General features: G+C 38.9%; 1 protein-coding gene across 2 annotated transcripts in view; it reads left to right on the plus strand.

The window, feature by feature from the left end:
• Adgre3 (adhesion G protein-coupled receptor E3) overlaps positions 1 to 24,506 on the plus strand; it is a 51,711-nt gene extending 27,205 nt beyond the window's left edge. For both annotated transcript variants that reach the window (XM_005081404.4, XM_021233726.2), the window contains 12 exons: positions 72 to 112; positions 599 to 734; positions 1,736 to 1,837; positions 3,473 to 3,654; positions 6,892 to 7,059; positions 9,215 to 9,418; positions 12,394 to 12,629; positions 13,101 to 13,167; positions 14,202 to 14,293; positions 16,057 to 16,237; positions 19,132 to 19,227; positions 23,594 to 24,506. In XM_005081404.4, the coding sequence (XP_005081461.2) occupies positions 72 to 112; positions 599 to 734; positions 1,736 to 1,837; positions 3,473 to 3,654; positions 6,892 to 7,059; positions 9,215 to 9,418; positions 12,394 to 12,629; positions 13,101 to 13,167; positions 14,202 to 14,293; positions 16,057 to 16,237; positions 19,132 to 19,227; positions 23,594 to 23,620 (1,532 nt within the window). In that variant the 3' untranslated portion in view covers positions 23,621 to 24,506. The remainder of the gene's footprint in view (positions 1 to 71; positions 113 to 598; positions 735 to 1,735; positions 1,838 to 3,472; positions 3,655 to 6,891; positions 7,060 to 9,214; positions 9,419 to 12,393; positions 12,630 to 13,100; positions 13,168 to 14,201; positions 14,294 to 16,056; positions 16,238 to 19,131; positions 19,228 to 23,593) is intronic.
• Positions 24,507 to 24,638: the final 132 nt, after the last annotated feature.

Below are 24,638 nucleotides of genomic sequence, written 5' to 3' on the forward strand. Positions count from 1 at the left end.
GGGTGATTGGAGAATGAATGTGAACAAAATGTGGTGTTTCCTATATTTGTTTAAATGTGAATTTTTTTCAGTGAACAGCGGGAAGAAAATAGGACCACAAGCAGATATTTGGGTGAGTGGAGCAATGTCTGGGTTTGGAAATCATCTAGTCTGTTTTGCTGGGTCATTCTCTTGCTTAAGCACCACATTCACTCATTCTGGTTAATAATATAGAGTACTTGTCATCCACAGTCTATTGTGTCCTCTGTCCCAGGTAAAGGTGGAAATATATACATAGTAAATTTTGTTGTCATGATCTGGGGGAGGCGTTATACCTAAAATTAACTCATGAAAGATGTGTGATTGTGGTGTGCCTCACCCTTCTAACATGCCCAAGATGACCTTCTACCACTAAGAATTTACTGCAATAAGATGTAGATGGAAACTGAGAAACTTTGGGGTGGATTTAGAGTATTTCAGCTTTCAGTCAAAGATTGTATCAAGTGTCAAAAAATACATCACTCCTCCCATAGCTGGAACCAGCCAGCAAAACTTAGTCACATTTCTTCTTCTTTAAGTTTTGATAAGAATCCATTTGATTGACTATATTTTTTGAAAGGGACAATTGAGTGGACAAGAATCCAAAAAGAACTTTGCAAAAATAGCTACTGACATACTTCACAAAGTGGAACTCCATATATTGAATGAAAACTCAGCGGTGCCAACAAAGGGTGAAAATTCTTCATTGGGTATAGGTAAGAAATATCAAATTGACTTATAGCACAATAAAAATAATTGGGTTCTAGATATACTCACAGCCTATGAAGAATATAATCTGTTATTTCCTGGAATTGAAGACATAATGTATGAAACTACCACATGAGTAGCACTCTCTACACACATGTGAGAATTAAGGATGAGTTAATCACATTTCATAACTATCACAGAATACGTGAGGAAATCCACTTCAATCATGAAAGATTTACCTGACAGGGTTTGGATGTGATTGGGTCACAGATTTTCACTGGCGCTGTTGGCAAAGTGCACATGGCATGGGTCAATGTGCACTGAAACAGAGATCATGGATCTACAGAATGCTGAGCAGAAGGCAGAAAGAACAAGGGACAAGTCATACATATCAAATGCAAACTCTCAGTGGCTTATCTCTTCCAACTTACCCACTAGTATCTAGAACTTTACAAAAATACCATTAATCTGTGAATTCAGTTATAGATAGATAAACTGATGGTGCTAGAGGCCTCAAAAAGGACACCCAAAGCCCTAAGTAATGAGGCCCATGATATATGATAGGGTGTTTAAACAACCCATATTTGTCCCAGGTATGTATAGTGTATATTTTTTTAATGCTCAGAAGGGGAAGAGTGTTCAATCCTCTTTGCAATGCAGCTTCTTATATATGCTAATATTTATTTAGCTCCCTCTAGCCCCTATTCTTCTGTCACATAAAGGACCTGATTAAGTTAAATATCAATATCCAGTCAATCACCTCTCAATAACTACCAACTGAGGACAAAGCCTTCAGCATGTGGGCTTTACCAGGAGACATTTCATAACCTAAGGATTAATAACTAGTGTATGAGTCATCCTCTTAGTGATTCCAACCTTCCCAGATTGGTGAAAAGCATATAAAATCAGAATTCCAAATATAGGAACTCCCCAGAAAATATCATTGTCATCATCATCATTATTATTATTGCTACAAGTGTGGAAGAACTCACTTTGTCATTACTTTCAGTGTATGAAACCAAGAGGTGCAGCAGTATGATTCTTCTGGAAGCTGGAAACAACACGATGGAGATTGACTGTGCTAGTGCTCTCAAAGGAATCAAGAATGGAGGTGATATTTTTAAGATTAGCATTTTCTCCTACTAAGTGACTGGGTCAAGGGCCACACACTCACAGTCACAGAGGGACTCTAAGAGTAGGTAGAAAAGATCTTCCTTGACTACTGATTAGGCACATCAGAGACAAAGTTAAGGAACACTTACAAGGACAGCATATTTTTAAAATTTATTGTTATTTAAATTAGTAACAAGCCTGCTTCACATGTCCCTCTCCCTCCTCTCTTCCCTTGCCCCCCACCAACCACTACCTACCCCAGTCCCCCTCTGCTCCCCAGGGAGGGTGAGGCCCTCCTTGGGGGGATCTCCAGAGTCTGTCATTTCATCTAGGGCAGGACAAAGGCCCTTCCCCATGTGTCCAGGCTGAGAGAGCATCCCTCCATGTGAAATGGGCTTCCAAAGTTCATTCGTATGCCATGGTGAACACTGATCTACTACCCAAGGCCCCAGAGATTTTTGAGGCCTCTGGAGAGGGCATTCTTGCTGTATGTACTTGACAAACTTCTAATACTCCCCATACCATCACTACTAATTGAAATCTTTCAAATCTAAGAATGATAAAGTTGTAATAATGAGCTGATTTCTAAATGTTTTGTATTAATTTTATTTATTTATGTATTTTTAGGTATGAGTGCTGTCTATTTGTATGTATGTCTTCATGCCAGAAGAGGCCATTAGATACCATTATAGATGGTTGTAAGGTCCATGTGGTTGCTGGGACTTGAACTCAGGACCTATGATAGAGCAGCTGGTGCTCTTAACTGCTGAGTCATTGCTCAATCAAAATAAGTTGATTTTTAAAAGTGTAGTAAATGAAAACAGAGGCAGTTACTGACTGTAGCTTCAAATGGGAAGTATGGGTCAGAGGCTCCCCAGAGAGTATTGTTCTGTGCTTTGGCATGACTGGGATGGTCTCCTACTGCTTTGTTTTTTCACACATGGAAAGACATCCACTAGCCATTGTAATTTGCCTGCACTGAGATTCATATCCTAGAATGGGTGTGCCACACGCAGACTCATCTATCTCAGTGATGGAATGCTGTTCTGAGTTGAGCCTCCCAACATCATTCAATAGATAGACCCCACCTTTTCTTTTCTACACCAAGAGGGGAGTTAGTGTTTGACTAGATAAATGGTTTTAGGCACTTTTTTTGCCATAAACATGTGAGCGTCAAGAGCAACTAGTTTAATATTTACAGTATTAATCGGTTTTATTCTGGGGTTAAAAGGCAATTCACTATCTAGAATGTCTTTACAATAAACCTGTATAACTTTCTTTAATTTTACATGGAATCAACAAACAAGATTTCTATAATATAGTACACCCTACACACTGTAAAGTAACAACAGCACATGAATAATTGGAGTTTAGAAATTAACTTCTAATTCCATGAAAATGGGAGGAAGAAGAGAGAGGAAAATAGGAGGGACAAGAAAGGTTGGATAAAAGAGAGGAAAGGTGAGGAAAGGGGGAGATATATAGAGGAAAGGAATGTATTGTATATATTGATAGAAGAGTTGAGAGGGTTTGGGAATGAATAATTAGATAATACATTATGGTTACTTCAGAGTCCACACGTAAGATATTTGTGTATCAAATCTCTAGTATGATTTCCTTTTTTTCCCCTCAGATGAGACTGCAGTCGCTCTTATTGCGTATCAGTCCCTTGGAAAGTATCTAAATGAATCCTTTTTTAACAACAAAGGGATTAAGGAAGTAAAATTGAACTCTCTTATTGTGAGTGGCGCCATTCATTCAGAAGTCAAACCTGTCCTGTCTGAACCTGTACTCCTAACTTTACAAAATACTGAGGTGAGGTTACTCTCAAAATCCCTTTAAAAACAATTTTGAAGTTTAGATTTATTGCATGCACATGAGTGTTTTGCCTGCATGGACACCTGTGCACAAGAGCAAATAGTGCCCATAGTAGACAGAATATCAGATCTCTTATATCTAGACTTCCAGACAGTTATGGGACACAGTGTTGATGCTGGGTATGGAATTTGGGTCCTCTGTAAGAGCAGCAAGTTCTATTAAGTGCTGAGATATCATCCCTTCTGTGAAATGTTTGAAGGGGCAGATGGTCTAATCAAATTTCCAGAAGGGATGAGATCTAACTGTGATCATTGAAAAGTAATAGAAATTACAAAATGTTGAAAAACTTCAATCCTGTGTAACTTCATTGCTATTACTATCTGTATTTTCATATCAACAGTCAATCAACCAGGGTTCAGAAAAGGGGCCACAGGCCACCATTTTCAACTGTGGAAGGATTCGATGAAAGAAGACAAGGTTTTCACTTGCCCCTAGGTTCAAATGGGTACTTCAAAGCCTTTAATCACACAGATGGTCCCATTTAAATTCAGTGACAATTGAAACAAAACAAAAGATATGAATGTTGGAAAAGGAATTATGGAAAACTAGGGACAGTGGGGCCTGTGAGTGAGATCAAAGAGGCAGAGGGGACAACTAATAAGAATACACTTTACACACATGTAGAACTGTGAAGAGGACATTCGATTTAAGTTACCCAGGTTTTTAAACTGTATTGTGTATTGATTTTAAATTTTAAAATTGTGTGTATTGATGAGAATGTAGAAAATAGGAAATCATTGCACAATGTAGGAAATATATAGACATTAAGGAAAACAATATAGAACCTATCAAAAAATGAGAAAAGAAACTGCAGTGGAATTCATCAATCATGCTATGGTGTACATCCAAAGAATGAAAACCAAGATTTTGGAAAGAGACTGTATTTCAATAATTCCAATAACATCAGTCACCGTAGCCCGTAGCCAAGATTTGGGTGAGGGGATTCTTACATCCATTCATGGCAGGGTATGTAAATAGAATAGGACAATATAATAAAATATCATGTTGCCTTGGGTTATATGATGTCAAATGGTCAGGTCTGAAAATAATCATGCAAGTAACATTATATAGACTGAGCAAGTTGTGTTTAGGAATATATATATACATATATATGCATATATATACATATATATGTGATACAACAATGATTAATGATAAAAGAAGGCCGTGAATTTGAAAGAGAGCAAGCAAGCATACTTTGGAGGGAGGAAAGGGAAAGAGGACATATTAGTCAGTGTTCTTTAAAAAGAACAGAAACAGTAGGACAACAGAAAGACTAAGGATCCAGTAGTTGTTCAATTAGTTGTTCAGTTCATGAGACCAGATATCTGAGCAATCTCAGTTCGGTGATGAAGTCCAAGGGATGTCCTAGAGAGCTGCTATTCTTCAGTCTATGTTGTGGTCCCAGAGAAGTTATATTCTAACACCAGTGAAGTAATGTTTCAGCCTCAGGATAGGTGAACTTGCCAGAGAGAGTGAGGGTAAACAGTACCTTCCTTCTTCTGACCTCAAATGAACTGGACTTAGGGTGGATCACGAAAAGGACCAGCCCAGCATGGGTGAGGACTTTAAAGGCTAGAGTTTCCCTTCCTCAACTTTTCTCACGGCTTTTATAACCTTAACAAAGAATGGGACTTTGTGAATCAGGAATTGCCCAAGACTTCTGAATTGCACACTTAGTGGGCATTGGTGGTATAGTGGCGAGCATAGCTGAATTGAACACTTCCTGAATCTCAAGGATGGAATGCTTCAACCCAGTAGAAATTAGTGTAACACATACTCTTCGTCATTTTTTTCCACTAAAATATAATTACCTCATTTCCCCCCTTCTCTTTCCTCCCTCCAACACCCCCTCATATTTCCATCTTTTCTCTTTTCTCATATTCCTGGTCTCTTTTTCCTTAATTGCTACTGTTGCATACATATATTTCAAGTAGAGTAGATCTCCAAGATAATCACTAAAATTAAATTGGGAGGTGATGGATATACTTATTAACTTGGTTCTTATCTTGGGGTTTTAATTGCTGTGGCAAAGTTGACTTACAATTACACAGCCCTATTCATCATTGAAGGAAGTCAGAATAGGAACTCAAACAGGACAAGATCCTAGAGGCAGGAGCTGATGCAGAAGCCATGGATTAATGATGAATACTGGTTTTCTTCCACTTGGCTTGTTTGGCCTGCTTTATTACAGAACCCAGGACTACAAGCCCAGGGATGGCACTACCCATTATGGGCTAGACCCTCTCCCATTGATCACTAATTGAGAAAATGCATTACAGCTGCCTACCACAGCGGTATTTACTCAACTGAAGATCCTTGCTCTCAGATGACTCCAGCTGTGTCAAGTTAATATGCAAAATCAGTCAGTACAGCTCTAGTATTCCTTAAACATATACATTTTTCTTTGTGACTGACACCTCCAGAAAGCTGGGGGTGAAGTGCTAAGTCATCTGTATGCTTACACAAAGGGAAGCTATCATCATTCTGAAACCTAAGTAGGCAATGGGGCCCTGGGAACTATTGAGCATACTGAGAGTCAGAGGTAGGAAAGATGGACTGGTCTTTTCCAGGGGGAGCATGGAGCAGAAAGGCAGACTGTAAAAAGACACTTGACATCTCTCTTCAAGCACTGGTGTCTCACAAGTACCCATGATTCATTTCATCAGTGACAAGAAACTGGCAAATCAGTTCTAAGTCAATGCATAGGGCACTGAAATATGCGGAGAGAGAATAAATGATGAAACAAAATCTATGTGAGAGGAGAGGATGTGAAATGTCCCCACGTGTGTTTTCTCAACCCGATGTGTGTCATATTAACCTAAGTGGAGACGTTACCATGTAGAAGTGCAGAAAAGACAGGGGGATCAGGAAAGGTAAGAACTGAGAAAGATTAGAGGGAAAAATTAGAATGGAAATTATTAGATCATATATGCAAACCATTGTCACATATCTTTTTTTTCAAGACAGGGCTTCTCTGCATTGTTTTGAAGGCTGTCCTGCTCTATAGACCAGGATCTAAAACTCACAGAGATCCGCCTGCCTCTGCCTCCCGAGTGCTGGGATTAAAGGCGTGCGCCACTAACGTCCAGCTCCATTGTCACATATCCTAATTAAAGATAAACAAAAGTTGTAATTATGAAAAAATGTCCCACTATACTATTTTCTTTGCAGCCTATTGACCCAAGAGCAGAGCATCTCTGTGTCCATTGGGAAGGATCAGAGGAAGGGGGCAGCTGGTCCACTAAGGGCTGCTCTCACATGCACACCAATGACTCCTACACCACCTGCAAGTGTTTCCACCTGTCCAGCTTTGCTGTGCTCATGGCTCTATCCCTCGAGGTATCAAGTCTTGCAGGTCTCGACTATGAAAGGGATTTTCACTTTAGTATATGTCTATAAAAGCTAATTGACTGTAGGTTTGTTAAGGGATGATCCCAAGAAACACCCATAAAAATATGAGTGTAGTCTTGTTGTCACCTCTGTCATCTCACTGATGTCCTGTTGAAAGACTGATTGCCAGGGTTTAATCAACTGAACTGATTGGCTAGGAATGTGTCCTCCTTGCTTCTCCACCCTAACTCTTCCATGTACATCCCATTTTGGAGCTACATGCTTGGTCTTAGAAGGTGACCATCCATGAAAGAGGAGGGCCACGTTTTTTTCTCAAAAGTTTTGATAGTTTCTTTTGTTGTTGTTGTTTGTTTTTTGTTAGTTTCTTTACTGTTACTGGAATAAAATGCTGTGACTGAAGTCAATCTAAAGAAGAAGGTTCGTTTTTCTGTCAGATTCCAAAGCATGGCATCCATCATGGCACAGAAAGTGTGACATCCCAGCAGTAGCAGGAAGATGAACAATCACATTTTGTCCACAAACCGGAAGCAGAGAAAGAAAAAGAGGAGGGGCAATGAGGCACAGTTATAAACAGTCATTACCTTCCTAGAGAGACATATACCCTCTGGAGAGACTGTACCTCCTAGAGGCTCTGTAACTTCCCCAAAGTGCATCACCAACTGGGGAAGCAATGTTGAAATACCCAAACTGATGGGGATATTTTCCTTCTGAAACCCCACAAAGGTACATGGGTAGCTTCACTCCCCTGATAGAATTGCTAAATAAACTCTCAAGAAATAATAGTAGTGGATTGTGGAGATAAAATGGGAACAGTTTGGGTGACAATGCAAACAGTATTTATGAGTTAATTACCACTTTGGGTATACATGACTTATAGCATTCCTGGAAAATGCTCCGAATCAGTACAGAACACACAGTTCAGGGTTATTATAACTGAAGGATGGTGGAGCTTGGGTATGATCTTTCTTCAGTAATTTTATTTCAGCTGTATCCAGTGGTACCATTTCATGAAGGTTTTATAGTAACAGAAAAACAAAATCATGACTCAAGTCATTTTTAAAAACACAATGTTGGAAACATCAGCTAGATGGGTTAAGTGAAGCTGAGGAAATTCTGAATCTTCTGTTAAGTGTGTCTAGAGTAAACAGGACATATCAAGGAAAACCCTTAAATGTTGGGAAGTGGGGTTAGCAGACCCCAAAGTGGTAGGGCCAAGGGGATCTGGAATTGGATGCATTACTGCACTTGCAAGATAGTTATACTGAAACTTTCCCTGGTTGACCCAAACTAAGTCAACTGGCTATTATCAAGCATTCAGCATGGCTCCCTAGAATTTCCAGAGGTCAACTAGGTCTCAGGTTATTTAAGTTGAAGGAAACTTACCTAATAGCCTCCTATCTACATCAAATAACAAAATCACCAAAACTGCCTTTTCACAGAAAATAAAGAATACTTATTCAAGGGACAAATATCAATGACAATGACCCAGGGAAATAGGTCCTGATTACGCTAAATACCATGTTTCTATTGTAGAGAACAAAGAAAATAATGGATAAAGTCAATCCAAACGCAATTGTGGAACATCAGATAAGTGGATCACAGGAAGTTGGGAAATCTAGTACAGCCTCAATGCTGATGACATTTTGAGCCTTTGAGTTAGTGGAAGCTAGGGGTTTCCTTATGTATTTCAAAAGGATCTACAGAATATATATATAAGGATACTAGGTAACACAGAGGTGGTAGTAGATGATACCACAGGGCTAAAGACATCTATAATAATGTCATTGACATTCTGCAATGCTCCAACTCTCCACAGTCACAGGTTTCAGTCAGTAAGTCAGCCTTGTGGAATGTTTAACACTTGTGGCTTTTAGTCTGTAATTTAAATTTGCATTCCCCCATTTCGCTTTATCCCATTTATTAATATCTTACTATTCAATGTCCATCATGCTGTGTACTTTCACATACTTGTTTCATTCAGTTAATATTTATTAAGTGAATAGTGTGTGCTAAGCACTAATCTCAACATTGATGGAACAACAGATAACAAGACATGGCAAGTTCCCAGGCTTCCTAGTGTTGATGTTCATGATAACTGTTGTATAGACATGGAGACTCTGAAATATTCTTCTGTGGCTTGTAGGAGGACTCTGTGCTTTCTGCACTCTCTGTGATCACCTACGTGGGACTGAGTCTTTCTCTCTTGTGCCTATTCCTGGCGGCTGTCACCTTTCTCCTGTGCCGGCCCATCCAGAACACCAGCACCACACTCCACCTGCAGCTCTCCATTTGCCTCTTCCTGGCCGATCTTCTCTTCCTCACAGGCATCAACAGAACTGAGCCTAAGGTTGGTGACTAAGTCAGGTTACTTCATTGACCTAATCAGTCATAGTCATCTTACCCTGAGTAAGTATAAAGAGAGAGAAGTACATCTGTAGAGATGTTGGGAGGAAATGCAGGATGAAATTTTTAGCTCCTTTTCTGTGTAGAATTGAAGGAGTTTGTGTATTTGAACATTTTGGAGCTGAGAGCATTCCTAACAGTAATGTTACCTGACAATGTTCTTGGTGTATGTGGTATCTGTGTGTAGTGCATGGACACCACTGTACAGGTATGAGAAGTTATGTGTATGATTGTAGAAGCCAGCAAAAGGTTTCAGGTGTCTATTCTGTCCTCCTTATTGCCTTGAGACACAGTCTCTTACTGAATCAAGAGCTTGCCATTTTGGCTAGGGTGAATGACAAGAGAGCTTTTCAGATGTAACTGCCTCCCTAAGCCCATAGTGCTGAGGTTGTAGGCACTTACAGGCATGTCCAACTTTTATGTGGTTGTTGGGGATTTGAGCTCATGTCCTCATGTTTGCAAATCAAGTGCTCTTACCGAGTCATCACGTAAGTTTCACAACATCTGTTAATAGAGGTAAATAAGTATATTTGAGGTGTGCCCATTCTTTACCTACATGCTAAAGACACCTCTGTTAACAACTACACACAGCTTCAAAGTCATCCTTTAGGGCCAATGGAAAAATGGCCAAAATACAATATACTGTAAACGGGGAAGTTTATATGAAAGAAACCAGGAGTGCATACAACTTCCTTTCATAATCTACTTGCTAGACTCCTGCCACTTGACCCCATCAAACTACTAGGCCTGCTGGGTGATGTAGCCCTTGGCTGGGAAGTTCTTTGACTATCTACCAGACGCCAGAATCAGAGGTATGATTAGAGGCTTGAAGTGATTGACAGTCAATTTGCCACAATGCTTTGTAGGTGGTTTTTAACTTTTCATCCTTGTTGCTGCTTGGATTCATTCAAGTGACTTCTCACATAATAACTCAGAAAAATAATATTGAGTCATTTTCATGGACAAATTTGTCCATATTGATTGGGCATACAATGTGTTTTTTAGAACTTTTGGTAACATAAAATATTCACTTTATGATAGTTAGGTTATATGTCATGGGTTTCAACGTGCACCAGAAAACCCACTTGTTGATGACTTAACCTCAAATATAGTCATGATAAGGGTGGATCCCAATAATATAGCAGGACATTGGCAATAATTAAGTGAATACTTCGAATTAGCCAGAAACAATGCATTTTAGTATTTCTAGCACCTGCACAAATAAATGGTATATGTCCGGATGATAAATATGTCAATGGCACTGACTTGATCATTTCATGCTGTGTACACATATTGAAATGGGACAACATTTCAGAGGACTATGTTCTGTTAATAGGCATCCATTAAAATAATAATACAAGGGCTTGTTCCTGTAGTCAGCCACTTGGGAAGCTATAAGAGGATTGTGAATCAGAGGCCAGCTTTCGCAACATAGACTCTAGCCCAAAATAAATAAGTAAAAAATACAGGAAAGTGGTGGGCTCATTAAGAAGGGATTGCTACTCAGGGATTAAGACTCATCAACAGTTCATTGTTGCTATTGTGAGTGATTTCTATAAAAAAGGACAAGGGTTTCCTTCCCACTGTCTCAGCTCTTCTGTCATACTCTAATGTAACAAAGGAGTCTTCCCAGAAGTGGCACTTTGAGCTTTGATTTCCTAGCAGCTAGAGGAAGCTAGGAACATTTAGCTATTAGGAAAAACTCTGATCTTTGGTAAGGTGCTTTGGATCACCCAATAAACAAAGACCAGATCAAACTAATGAGCACATGCATTCTATCTAAAGATTGTCATCTTCTGTGTTGAAAATACTTGACACCTACCCTTAGCAGTTTCTCGATGCTGGGTATGATGCAAAATGATAGAGAAGTTGTCTCACCTGTTTTAGACTCTGCAAAAACAACCAAACCCCAAAGCAAGCATACACAAACAATGGGAAAACCAAGAAAGCAAAATACGAGATAAAATAAAACAAATAAGTAAAAACTCTGTCTCAGCTTGCATGGTAATCATACAATGTCATTGTTAAAGAAGAGTTTTGTTTCTTATATATTATTCAGTTTAATTTATTATTCTTATGTATTTTGTTAATATTTTCCCATAAAGAGAAGTATGTTTTCATGTTTCCTTTTGTAAATGATATTTTCCGGGTTTCGATATTAGGATCTGACTTCATAGAGCAATCAGGGAAGTAATGTTACAGTACCAGTTGCAAAATATTTGTAATGCTTACAGACTACAAGCACACATATATTTAAAATTCAATATCCTAATATTTATTTCTGTTATCACCTTATTTCGATGTGTAAGCTTGGGTGTCCATCTACTGAAAGTGACCAAATCTCATCTTGAGAGAACATCATATTATGTAGTACTAATAAATAGTGAATATTGTTTTCTGGGGGTTCATTATCATTTTCTCTGAATACAGATCCTGCAACAAAGAATTGAGGACCATATTTTATTTATTTTTTTCCTTTTATATAAGACACATTCAGCTAGGAAGGAAAATAAAACCAAGATGGAAAGAAAGACAATGAATGGGTTTTCAAGAAAGTGTCCAGCATAAACAGTTGCAGGTAGATTTCCCTGAAAACCTCTAGGAGGCAGCAAGAGCACATGTCATTGAAGTCTGAAGTTCAAGGACAATGGAGCATGGTCTACAAACCCTTGAGCATTACCAATTTGAGGCATGCTCTACAGTATCTACTATTTGGCATTTTCTGACCTGATTATTGATTGATGTGGAAAGTGAATTTCAATGACATGGAGGGGCTCCCTCAATGTCCATTCTCTCCAAGAAAGTTGCTATATAATTCTGTAGAGATTGCAGGCCAAGAACATACAGTGAGTAGTACGTACTGAGAATCGGATCAGGTACACCCTGCTTCGGCCCCACACTCTCTTTTCTCCCTCCTAGGTGCTGTGCTCCCTCATTGCAGGAATGTTGCACTACCTCTATTTGGCTTCCTTCATGTGGATGTTTCTGGAAGGACTACACCTTTTCCTCACTGTGAGGAATCTCAAAGTGGCCAACTACAGCAGCTCAGGACGATTCAAGAAGAGGTTCATGTATCCTGTAGGCTATGGAATCCCTGCTTTTATTGTCGCTGTGTCTGCAATAGCTGGCCACGAAAATTATGGAACACACACCCAGTAAGTATAGAGTGTATGCAGGGTAGAAATGTATAAATGTAAGTTCAACGTCAAACTTTTCATTGGACAACTATCCTTCCATTTTTTATATTGTTCCTCAAACCAGCCTGTCTGCATATTACTGTCTTTTGCAAACCCCAATCGTGTTGGTTCTCAGTTTCTTGTTTTGCCGCTATTTGTTGAGTTAGCATTTATTTTAGCTATAACATGAAAGTTGTTCATTCATAGCTACTACTTTTTAAAATCCTCATTGCTTCTCCAGTCATTTAATCGTTCCCATTATTTGATCACTTTCTACTTTCAGACTTGGGAAATCTGATGCTCCTTTGCACCCATCTTGTGTCAGATAATAACTCCATCTGAAATCCAGCTTGGAAAGAATGGTTCTGCACAGTGTCAGATCGTACATTGGGGGCCTCTGTTTAACATCTATAGTGAAAGAGATAGCTAATTCTTATCTCCTATCCACAGCTGTTGGCTCAGCCTTCACAGAGCATTCATCTGGAGCTTCTTGGGGCCAGTGGCAGCCATTATCTTGGTAGGTGTATTATTGGTGGGTGTGTCTACACTCAGTTGGCCAACAATAGAATGTACTTTTTTTGTTAAAGTGGAACTAAGGTGAAGATGTGGAACCAGAGCTCAGTCTGAAAGGTACTTGTTCCTGAATATATTGTCATCATTCAGCTACCCCTCATTTGCTCATCTCCCTTTAGCTGATTTTTCAAATTTGTTTTTGAGATTTTTACTGAAGTATACAAGGAACTATGGTTTTAATTACCCCCTATTTCTTCACTCCAGTTTTCCTCCCAATTTCACATCCTCTTCTTTTTTAAATACATACAAATAAGTCAAAATAATATAGCCTGTATGTGCATGGGCGTGGAGCCTAGCATATCAAAGACTGTAGACAAAAAGGATTATTGAGTCTCTGTCCTATTCCAGCTATCAAGACCTCTCATTTCTTAGTTGGGGTGAAACCTCAAGAGTTTCTTCTTCTCCCATGCTGAAATTTTTACTGGCTTGGTTTTGAGTGGATCTTACGTGGATTGCCACAATGGCTGTGAGTTCATGAGTACACTAAGTATGCCATACACAGAAAGCACTCCCCAGGACTTCCCCTCATCCTTCATCTCTTATATTATTTCTGGTTACTCTATTACAATTTAAAATATATAACATAGCAGTCCACCATGGATTGTTTTTAACGTTCTACATTCATTAGTTGATTTGTACTTTCAGAAAACATTAAGTGAATATCCATCTACTCTGCACAAGATGTCTTTCTATTTTTGAGAAACATTAATTAGTACTTTTTGCCTAGGTCAGGAATAGTAGCTTTCTACTTCCAAAATATCCTATTTGGACCAAAAATTATACAGGAAACTAAACAAGAAATTAGGGCTACAGGACATATATCATTTGCTGTAAACAATAAATCAGAGAATGTCCATGGAATTCTTATGGATCCTGAATTGTTTGGAGAATGAATCTCAGCTCCAGCCAAAGTTGTATTATATGAAGAAGGAACCCTAAAGGAAAACTCCAATGCATTTTCTCATGCCATTCCCACAGATAAACCTGGTGTTCTACTTTCAAACTATATGGATTTTGAGAAGCAAGCTTTCTTCCCTCAATAAAGAAGTTTCTACTCTTCAGGATACCAAGTATGAATGTACCAGAATCAGCTCTTCCCATTGCAACATTTTCTAGGGAGAAACCCTTGATGGAAAATATGGTATTGGGTCTGGCTCTGGTTCATAGATAGAATTCTTGGTTAGTATGTATGGAGCCCTGGCTCCCACACCCAGACCAATAAGCAAAACCACAAAAAACACACAAATGTAGGAAAAAACTCCATGTACACTCCCCTGGTCATAATCATGAACACTGAATAGAAGAAGTTAGAAAATTCTGTATTTCAGACAAACTAGTGTATTCCTTCTATTGTATACTAAGACATTTTTATTATTTAAATTTTGGCCAATCCATATTAAGGGAGAAAGCATATGTTTTATCTCTCAGTCTTGAACTGTGTATAGTCCACAACCATAGGAAGGTCAAGGCAAGTAGGTCTTGAAGTACCCGGCACTACTTCATCCACAAATGGAAAGAAGATGGTAATGAATGCATCCACATACACAGATCCCTTTCTACCTTTTATACAGTGCACCATCCCAGCACAGTGAAATTATGCTGCCCACATTGGGAAGGACTTCCTTCCTCAAATTACCATAACCAAGGTATTCCCAGAAGTCAACCTTAATTGAAAGACTCCTTCACAGGTGTGTTCAGAAGCAGGCCATTCAGGTGATTTTAGTTCCTACTGAGTAGACAATTGATGTATCACACTTCACCCCTTATTAATTTGATACCCAAACACTTCGTTTTTAAACCATTATATCCTATTCCTTGTCCTCACAGGCACACAGCCATCTCTTAATTGAAAATCCATGCAGTCTAAGTCAAAAGCCCCCGTAGACACTAACAGTTTCAACATCTTAAAAGACATCAAATTCAGCTGGGCCTGCCACTCCTCCCAGTCCCTCCCCACCTCTCTTGTTCCCCAGATTCATTCCTCTTCCATTTCTTGTCCATAATAAAAGAGCAGGGCTTCCAGTGTTTTACACTGAGCATGGCTTAGCATGCTACAAGAAGACTAGGCACAAACCCTCATATCAAAGCTGGGTGAGGCAACCCACTAGGAGGAAAAGGGTCCAAGAGCAAGTGAAAGTGTTAGAGACACTCCACTCCCACTTTGGGGACTCATAGAAGAACAACAAGCTATACAGCCATAAGGTATATGCAGAGGACCTAGCTTAGACCCATACATGGTCTGTGTTGCTTCAATCTCTGAGAGTCCCTATGAGCTCCACATAGTTGATTCTGTGGGCAATGTTCTCATGGTATCTTCTACACTTCTGGCTCCTACATTTCTCCCTCCCCCATTTCTGCAGGGTATCCCTGGCTCCACCTGGTGTTTGCCTGTGGACCTTTGTATCTGCTCCCATCAGTTGCTGCATGGTGGCCCCACTGATGACAATTGGGATAGGCACCAGTCTATGAGTATAGCAGAATATCACTAAGAATTATTTCATTTACTTTTTTTTTGCCAGTCGTACTTGTTTCTATCAGGGGTCTGTGGGCTATCCTGCCTCTGGTTTCTGACCACCCAGACAATGTCAGGTGTGCACTCACTCTAGTGGTGTGACGCCCAAGTTGGGCTAGTCATTGGTTGGTCACTTTCACAAGTTCTGCACTACCATTACCCCAGCACATCTTGCATAAGGATAGATACATTTTTAGTAAGCAAAAATTTCCCAAATATCATAACATAACACATAAAAATATGGTTTCCACCAATGCTCACTTTTAACATATAGTGAAAGCCTGATGAACAATGTTTAACCTTGTTTTTGTTTTCTTCCAGGATCATGACATTTAAAGCCATTGTTCAGCTATTTGTACTGGGATGTTCTTGGGGCATTGGCTTATTTATGGTCTTTGAATTCGGAAAGACAGTTAGATTGATCATTGCCTATCTATTTACCATCATCAATGTCCTGCAGGGGGTTTTGATATTTGTGGTGCACTGTCTTCTTAATCGCCAGGTAAGGCTGTCTCATTTCTTACCAACCTAGCAGCAAAATTTTATTAGACCAGTACTCACATTTTTGGAGTTTCATATTTTGATTTCAAAAATTCATTTATTTAATATAGTTTTAAGTTTTGCCTAGACATCCCACACATGGCATTTTGTATCTAGTCAGCATCTAAGCATATGTCTTAAAGGCATGTCAAGATGAGGTGGACTATGCTACATTAACAAATAGCACCTTCTTACCAATTTTTCAACCTTGGTGACTTAAAAACTTAAGATTTCTTTCTTGTACCTGGTATATAGTTGTCACTTGGTTGAATTAGTGTTTTTGAAATGGAAAAGTCTTCACTTGACAGTGATTTAGTCTGGCATTATGGTCACAATGTGGGATATTATTTGTCTCATATCAAACGGGAAGGAGATTATATGTAAATCACACCTTAGATCTTAAAGCTTATACACAGCTCTTACAAATGTCGTCATTTCTGCCCTCTCTTTAATCATCCCAAGCAAACTTCATGATGAAATTTGAATTCACTAAGGAGGTGATGGGTGGTTCCCCTGTTGTGATTAGTATTGTACAGAATGACACTAGGGTATTTGGGACAATCTACCTCCCCCTCAGTCTTCCATTTAGTAGTTTGTTTTGTGACCTCAAGGAGGATGCCCATTCTAAATGGACCTTATCACCTGGAAGTGTTACAATGTCTTACTTTGAAGGGTTAGGATTATATGATACAATACAATATAATCCAGAAACACAAGTTGTTTATCGTGAATGTCACTGTAGTCACACTGTAATCTCTATTTACAAGAATCTTTGGTGAACTTTTTGTTTGTTTGTTTCTTTGCATTTGGATGCTAATACCAACAGTTAAAGTTCTAATACAAATGGATCATCATTATAATAGTTCATTAATTATTCTTCTATAATTCTGTACCTACTTTATGTTTGGTACTCATCCTTCACAGTGAAATGGCTTAGGAAAAGTTAGGTTACTTTGACCACATACCTCCCTGCCTCCGGAGTCTTGTTCTTAAACAGCTTCTCCCTTCTGATAAAAGATTCTTATAAGGTGTTTTACAGATCAAATGGTTTCTCCTTCCCTAATGGGAGAGGATCATGGGCAAATAAAAGTTTTCTCTGGATATATGTGTGATGTTTTACAGATCAAGGGACTCTCTTTTCTGTTGTAAAACAGCCCCTTGGCCTGCAACTGGTGTGATAGGATTATAGCCTTTTAACTCTGAAAATCCTTACCTTGCCTTGATTCTCTTCCAAGAGTTTGTTTTTTCCTGAAGGGCTAGTCTGCTCTTGGTAAGCTTGCTAATTATAAAGGACTCGCTATATTCTTAATGGGAATAGTATACATGGTGATCTGTAACTTTTTTGAGTTAAGTATTTCAGCAGAAGTAAAATGTAACATGGGTGTCTTTGTGAAATCATGTTGAGGGGTAAAAAATTCAAATTATATTTTTTTGCTCTTTATCAATTTATTTTTTACATTCCAATTCCAGTTTCCCCCTCCCTCCTCTCCTCCTGCTCTCCCTACCCCCCCAACCTCCCATCTGCTCCTTGGAGAGGGTAAGGCCTCCCATAGAAAGTTTACTAAGTCTGTCCCATCATCTCATTGAGGCAGGACAAAGGCACTCTCCTCCTGCACCCCTGACTCCCGGGTGTAGACTGAGCAGGGTGTCTCTCCATACATAATGGGCTCCAGTAAGTCACTTTGTGCATTAGAGTTAGATCTTGGACCCACTACCAGTGGCCTCATATATTGTCACAGACCCACCATTGTCACCTATATTAAGGGAGTCTAGTTTGGTCTTATGCAGGTTCTCAAATTATATTTTTAATACAACAATGATTTTTAAAAAGGCAGACCATGGAATCGTATGCTGCTCTTTCATGAACACTGTTAAATGTTACTTTCATAGGATTTAGATTCTATAACCTGAATTAGAGATTAAAATTGGATTTTTTCTATTGAGTTCATGTGAAAGTTAAATGTTATTAACTTTCTATTAAGTGCCTCACATACACCTATTGTTTGGTAAATTTTGGCCACCATCATCACACTCTCATCTTCCTTTATCTTTTCGTCTTCACCACCATCATCCTATCGTTGTCCTGCTCACTATCATCACTATCATGTTCATCATCATAGTTGTCTTCATATCATCATAATCATCTTCTTCGTTACTGTCATCATTCTTACCACCATCACTACCGTCATTACCATCAACTTGTCACTACCATATCACTAATACATCCTTCATCATACTTATTAGCACTACAATAGTTATCATAATCATCGTATGTATCATGCCATTCTTATGACCGTTCTCACCAGTCATCATACTTCAGCATTAATACCACCATAATTACCATGATGATCCCCATTATATTTACTGCCGTCATCAGTATCACTGTCATCGTCATCATCATCATCACTACCATTTTGGTCACTGTGACTATATCACATAACCATCATATTAATCATTATCAGTCCTAATGGGACTACTCTGATCATTAGCATTATCTTTATTATCATCAGCATTATCATTATGAGCATCATGACTTTCCTTATCTTCATTATCACCATCACATCCAACAGAATCACGATTATACAGTTATACTAATTACCAACATTTTTATTATAATCACCAACATTACTATCACCACTAGCAACATCATCAAGTCCTTCTGGAATTTAACATAGATTCCTTTTTATAATAGAAGAAACTGAATTTAAATAAAATTAACAAGCTCAGATGTAGTCAAATACCTATTAGAGAGTGTGATTTGGTGTTTCTTTTGTATCTCATATTAGATAGATTCCATTTCCTTGAACCAAGTTTTGGGTGTGAACCATGCTTCTAATTATTCTTTCAAACTTCCAGGTGCGAATGGAATATAAGAAGTGGTTTAATAAGATGCAGAAAGGTGTTGAAATTGAAAGCACTGCAATGTCTTATTCCACTACAAACACCAAAACGGTAAGCTCAGCTTCCAAGAAAGGCTTTACCTGACCTGATATGATTTCTCAAGCAAACAAGTTTCCTCTCTGTTCCTCCAAAACAGAATTTTAAAATATGGCCTACAGTATACAGTCACAGTTTCTAAATTTGGCACCCAAATTCTTTCCTTCATTCTCTAATTTCTTCTTGCCTTCCTCCTCCATTGCTTCTTTTCTTGACCATGTCTTCTCTCTCTAACATCTCTTTAACCTCCAATATTCCTTCCTTTATTTCTCATCCTTCTCCCCATCTCTCCTGAATATTCACATAAGAAGACACAAGTCGACACTCATTAGACATTACTAATGAAGAATCTGCAAACAGCACAGGATGCTGCAGTCTCTGGTTAGATGAGTGATACCACTGAGTTTCATAGTGCAGTTGAGAACTGAGAGATTTGCTACCCTTTGCCTTTGCACTTTCTAACCTGTTTCCTTTGAGAAAAGACACATGACCCATCTTTCTTCTCCTTGCTGAGACCCTGATCACCTTCTGCTATGCCCTTCACTCCACAGGAGAAATGGACTTTAATATATTCACATGCCTCCCTATATATTGGTTTATTATATGATCGTCTCAGTCCCTGCTATGTGGGAATTTGTCTACAGACTCTGTGAATGAATCAAGATTTTCCCAAGAATTATGATCCTCTGAGAAATCAGGCCAGTAAAAACAGGACATTTCTCAAGATGGTTCTTGTTTCTAGATCATTGGTCCTCTTATGAGCCATAGAATTGAGTTCTTATTTTGTGCTAACTTGCTGTGCAGGAAGAGTCACACTCAGACCCACCTCTCTACCATGCGCAAAAGCACTGAGAACTGTGCAATTGGGGGTTTGGGGGATAGTACATTCAATATAGTGTTTGCCCTGGCAACATGAGGACAAGTTTCTATCCCTGGCATCTACAGAAAATAAAGCAAGGCATGATGTGCATTGAGCAGATAGAATCAAAGGATTCCTTGAGTTCTTTGAACATCTGATCTAGATGAATAGGTGAGCCCTTGACCAGTTACAGATCCTGTCAAAAATGAAGGCATCTGAAAAATGACGGTTGCATATGTCCTGTGGTCTCCATTTGTGTGTATATCCATGTACACATGTACCTACACAAACACTTGAGTGTTTAAATGCACACACATGAAATTTAATCACTCTAGCTACTACTATGTAGTTATTTATCAGTTTTTACCACCTTCTCTAGCTTGTCTTATGCTTGTACCATATAAATTTCATATAATTTACTTTCAAAGTACCATAATGCATCTTCATGAGAGAAAATATATACATTGACTTCAAGGTGCTGCATGATAAAATTATCCATTGCTATTGTCTATATTCAGAGAACTTATTAGACTGAGGAATTTATTCGGAAACCATAGACTCTTGAGTGCTGAAAATCTTGTTGCTGATCTCATCTGTCATTGTGACCATGGTGGTATGCTGTGCCCATGTATCTGTTAATACAAATAATGATTTATTTGAGGGGAGAGGGCTGGGGAGATGGCTTAGTGAGTAAATAAAGTACTTGTTATGCACAAATGGGAGCCTGTGTTCACATCTCAAGAATCCATGTAAAGCTGATGTTGTAGCTCAATCTTTAATCCCAGTGCTAATGCATCAAGATGCGAGACAGAGACAAGAGTACGCCCAGACATTCAGGGCCACTATTTGATAAACACAGTAGCAAACAAGAGACCCTCTTTCAAACAAGGTAGGAGGCCACAAGTGACACCTGAGGCTGTTCACTGACATCCATGTGGAAGACAGGGATGTGGTCAGTTGTACTCACACAAATGAACACACACACACACACACACACACACACACACAATCCATTCAGCACGCACAAAAGACAAGTAAGTATAATGGTTCTTGAAGGGGAAGGAAAATGTGCATCACTAGCAAATGAAAATAAAAACCAGTGGGTGTGGTTTCATTCCTCTATTAAAGAAAGTCTGTAAAAGGTGCCAAACTGATTCGAAGGGCTAGTGAGATCCATAATGACAGACAGGCCAGGGAAACACGCACTGTTCTGCAAGGAGACTGTACGTCCCTTGCCCTCCTCTCCTCTGCCCTTTCTTTCCCCACCCTCCCTTTTCTTGCCTCCCTTACCCTTCCTTCTCTTCACACATCTCCATGCCTTTATTTCCTTTCCCATTTTCTGGTTAGTAATCCTTGTCAACTCACCTGGATTTAAGATCACCCAAGTGATTTACATGTGGTTATTCTGTGCGTGAGGATTTCTAAAGAACTGTAATTGGGTAGGGATGACCAATTGCACATAGGTGACACCTTCTGTTGGGATGGGGTATTAGCATGAATTAAAGTAGAAAAAGAGAAATATCTGAGAGTGGACAATCCCCTTTCTCTGGCTCCTGATCTTCCCAGATGTGAGAATCAACTTCACACTGCCATACATGGAACTGGTCCTACCACCATTCCCGCAGAGCACTATGCTCTGAGCCCTGAGCCCAAACAAACTCTTCTCTCGTGTTACTTCTCAGCTACTTTCCCAACTTTCACTTTATTTTCTTCTTAATGAGCAGATCAGTTGTTAATAAAGGGAGTGTTCACTGTGGTCATGTGGGTAGCATTTTTAAGTCAAATACTACATTTATTTAATAGAGTGCCTCTTGCCCCAGTTGTTTCTATTCTATATTAGTTGTTAACTGGCATTCCACATTCAAATACATATTTTTCTTTACCTTGTGTTAATCTCTGTGTATATAATGCATTTCACTGAAATTAATGTCCTCCATCTCCATCCATGTTTTATTACTAAACAAACCATTTATAACCAGGCAGTGGTGGTACATGCCTTTAATCCCAGGAGGCAGAAGCAGGTGGATCTCTATGAGTTCAAGGCCAGTCTGTTCTACAGAGTGGGTTCTAGAACATCCAGGATTTACACAGGGAAACCCTGTCTCAAAAAAGAAAAAAATCATTAATTTATTTTATGTAAATTGACAGTTTTTGTCTATGTACCTGGTGACCACAAAAGTCAGGAGAGGGCATCAGATAAATTGTAATCGTAGTTACAGGCCATTATGAAACACAACGTGGTATAAGAAATCAAATTCCAGTTCTCTGGAGAGTATCTTTTACTCATAACTGCTGAACCAGTTCTTCAGCCTCTCCTTTTTTTTATAAATATGGGAGAAATTTTTGTGGTTCTATAATACTCCATGTGTATGTAAAGCATATTTTCATTATTTATCTGACAGTAAGTATTTCTGTAGATTCTGCATGCTCAGACAGGTATCTCTGTGATGTTTCAATGGTAAATATGATGAGATAACATTTGTGATGCTGTGGTTACCAGGTGTCCTAGTTAGTTTTCTATTATTGTTATAAGACATTATGACCAAGATAATTCATAGAAGAAAGAGTTTATTAGAAGCTTGCAGTTTAAGAAGGGAGGTCCATTCTAATCATGGAATTGAGCATGGTCATAGGCAGGCAGGCAGGCATAGCACAGGAGAAGTGGCTGAGAAATTACATCCTGATCCACAAACACAAGGTAGCAAAAGTGAGACACTGAGAATGCCATTGGCTTTTGAAACCTCACAGGCCTCCCTCCAATGAAAAACCTCCTTTAGCGAGGCCACACTTCCTAATCCTTCCCAAATGCTTCTGCCAAATGGGGCCCAAGAACTCAAATATATGAACATATGGGAGCCATTCTCATTCAGACCATCACACTGGTTAGTCTGAATGCTGATCAAATGTAATTGAATAAGAATCAGAATGACATCCCTGAGAACATTGTGCTCTATTGTAGTATACTGTCACTGCTACATATTTTAATATCAATTTTCAAGAACCAACTACATAAAAATGATCCAAACACTAGTCAGAAATCCATGTTTAGATGTCATGTTTCAGTATAAAAACTCCATATAATCCTTATAATGGTAGTAGATTTTCTGTGGCATCTAAATGGCCTGCCATTGTTATATTTAATTGGAGTCAAAACACATAAGTTCAAACACCCACTTCTAGGATATGTGGTCTGGGCAAGGCATTTAATGTCTCTTTGCTTCAGAGCTCTGTCTGTAAAACAAAGATAATATCAATCTCATCACAAAGATTAAATAACGATTTGTATGATAATACCTAGGAAGATGTGAGGGACCACAATAAACCTACTGTCATGTGAAAAGATAAAGCAAGATAAGTATTTCAGATGTGGAAGTGATGAGGGATTCTACAGTCAGCTACTAGGATGTGCTTTCTAAGCTTTAGATCTTACCAAAAGCCTTAGCTTGTCACCCCGACATGATCTAGAATTATAGTTTCTGAGGTGTAAATTTCTGTTCATCTCTAAATATCAATTTGTTATAGGAGGAAGTTGGAAATCGGCAGAACTGACTCACTGAGAGCGCTCACAACTTGAGCTCCTGCTTTGTAACGAAGGACCATTGTCAACCCCACGTGGCCACTCATGGATTAGGTTCATGTCACCATTCTTCCATGTGAATTTGCCTTTTGAAAAGAAGTTTTCTGTGACTGATAATGCAACTCTACCTGTGAATGCATTTCACTGGGAAATTTTCATACATTGAAACATACTATACATACATACAGCTTTGACCATGTCCATCTCCCTTCCCTTATCCTCACCTGACCCACTGTACTTAATCACTATTCCTGTACTCGATAACTCCTCTTCCTTTTAGTTTTCAATGCAATGGAAAATTCTAATATTTCTCTTGCTACATCTCACTTAATTACTCTAACATATTTTCTTTGAATTCCATCTATGTTTCTGCAAACAATAGGTTTTTATGCTATTTCAAAATAGAAAAAATATGCCATGGATTATATAAGCCACATTTTCTTTATCCTTTGAGGGACACTGAAGCGGACTCTACAGTTTGGCTGTAGTGAATAGTACCTCAATAAATATGACTGTGCTGTTGTAGGACACAGTCCTCTGAGAAAAACAGCTGTCATATTCATAAGATCAGCTATGACTGCTTACAGGCTTGTTGATTTTCACAGAGGAGGGTTGGGGCATGTCACTGGACACTCACCTGAGAAACATGCCATGATTCCCAAGCATTTGTTTGAAGTTCTGCCCTAATATTCTGACCTTGGTGTCTCCAGAGGTGCTATAGTATATAGTCTGCATAAAGTTTATTGACAGAGACTCATTGGTGCAAGTCTGGGAAGTCTCTCCAGTGCTGCTGTTCTGAGGTCACCTACGTGTTTGTAAACAACCTTCACTCAATAAACTCACTGGCTCCCATGGTGACATTGGGTGAAGTCTTACTTTGGTTTGGTATTGCTACCTTGTGTGGAGGGGGTAGACTGTTATGTCTCCTAAAAAAAGGAAATCACTTGTTCTGTGACAAGGTAAGCACACTTTCAGTTTGTGGAGACTCTG

This window comes from Mesocricetus auratus, unplaced genomic scaffold, assembly GCF_017639785.1.
Source record: "Mesocricetus auratus isolate SY011 unplaced genomic scaffold, BCM_Maur_2.0 Super-Scaffold_100676, whole genome shotgun sequence".
NCBI lineage: Eukaryota > Metazoa > Chordata > Mammalia > Rodentia > Cricetidae > Mesocricetus > Mesocricetus auratus.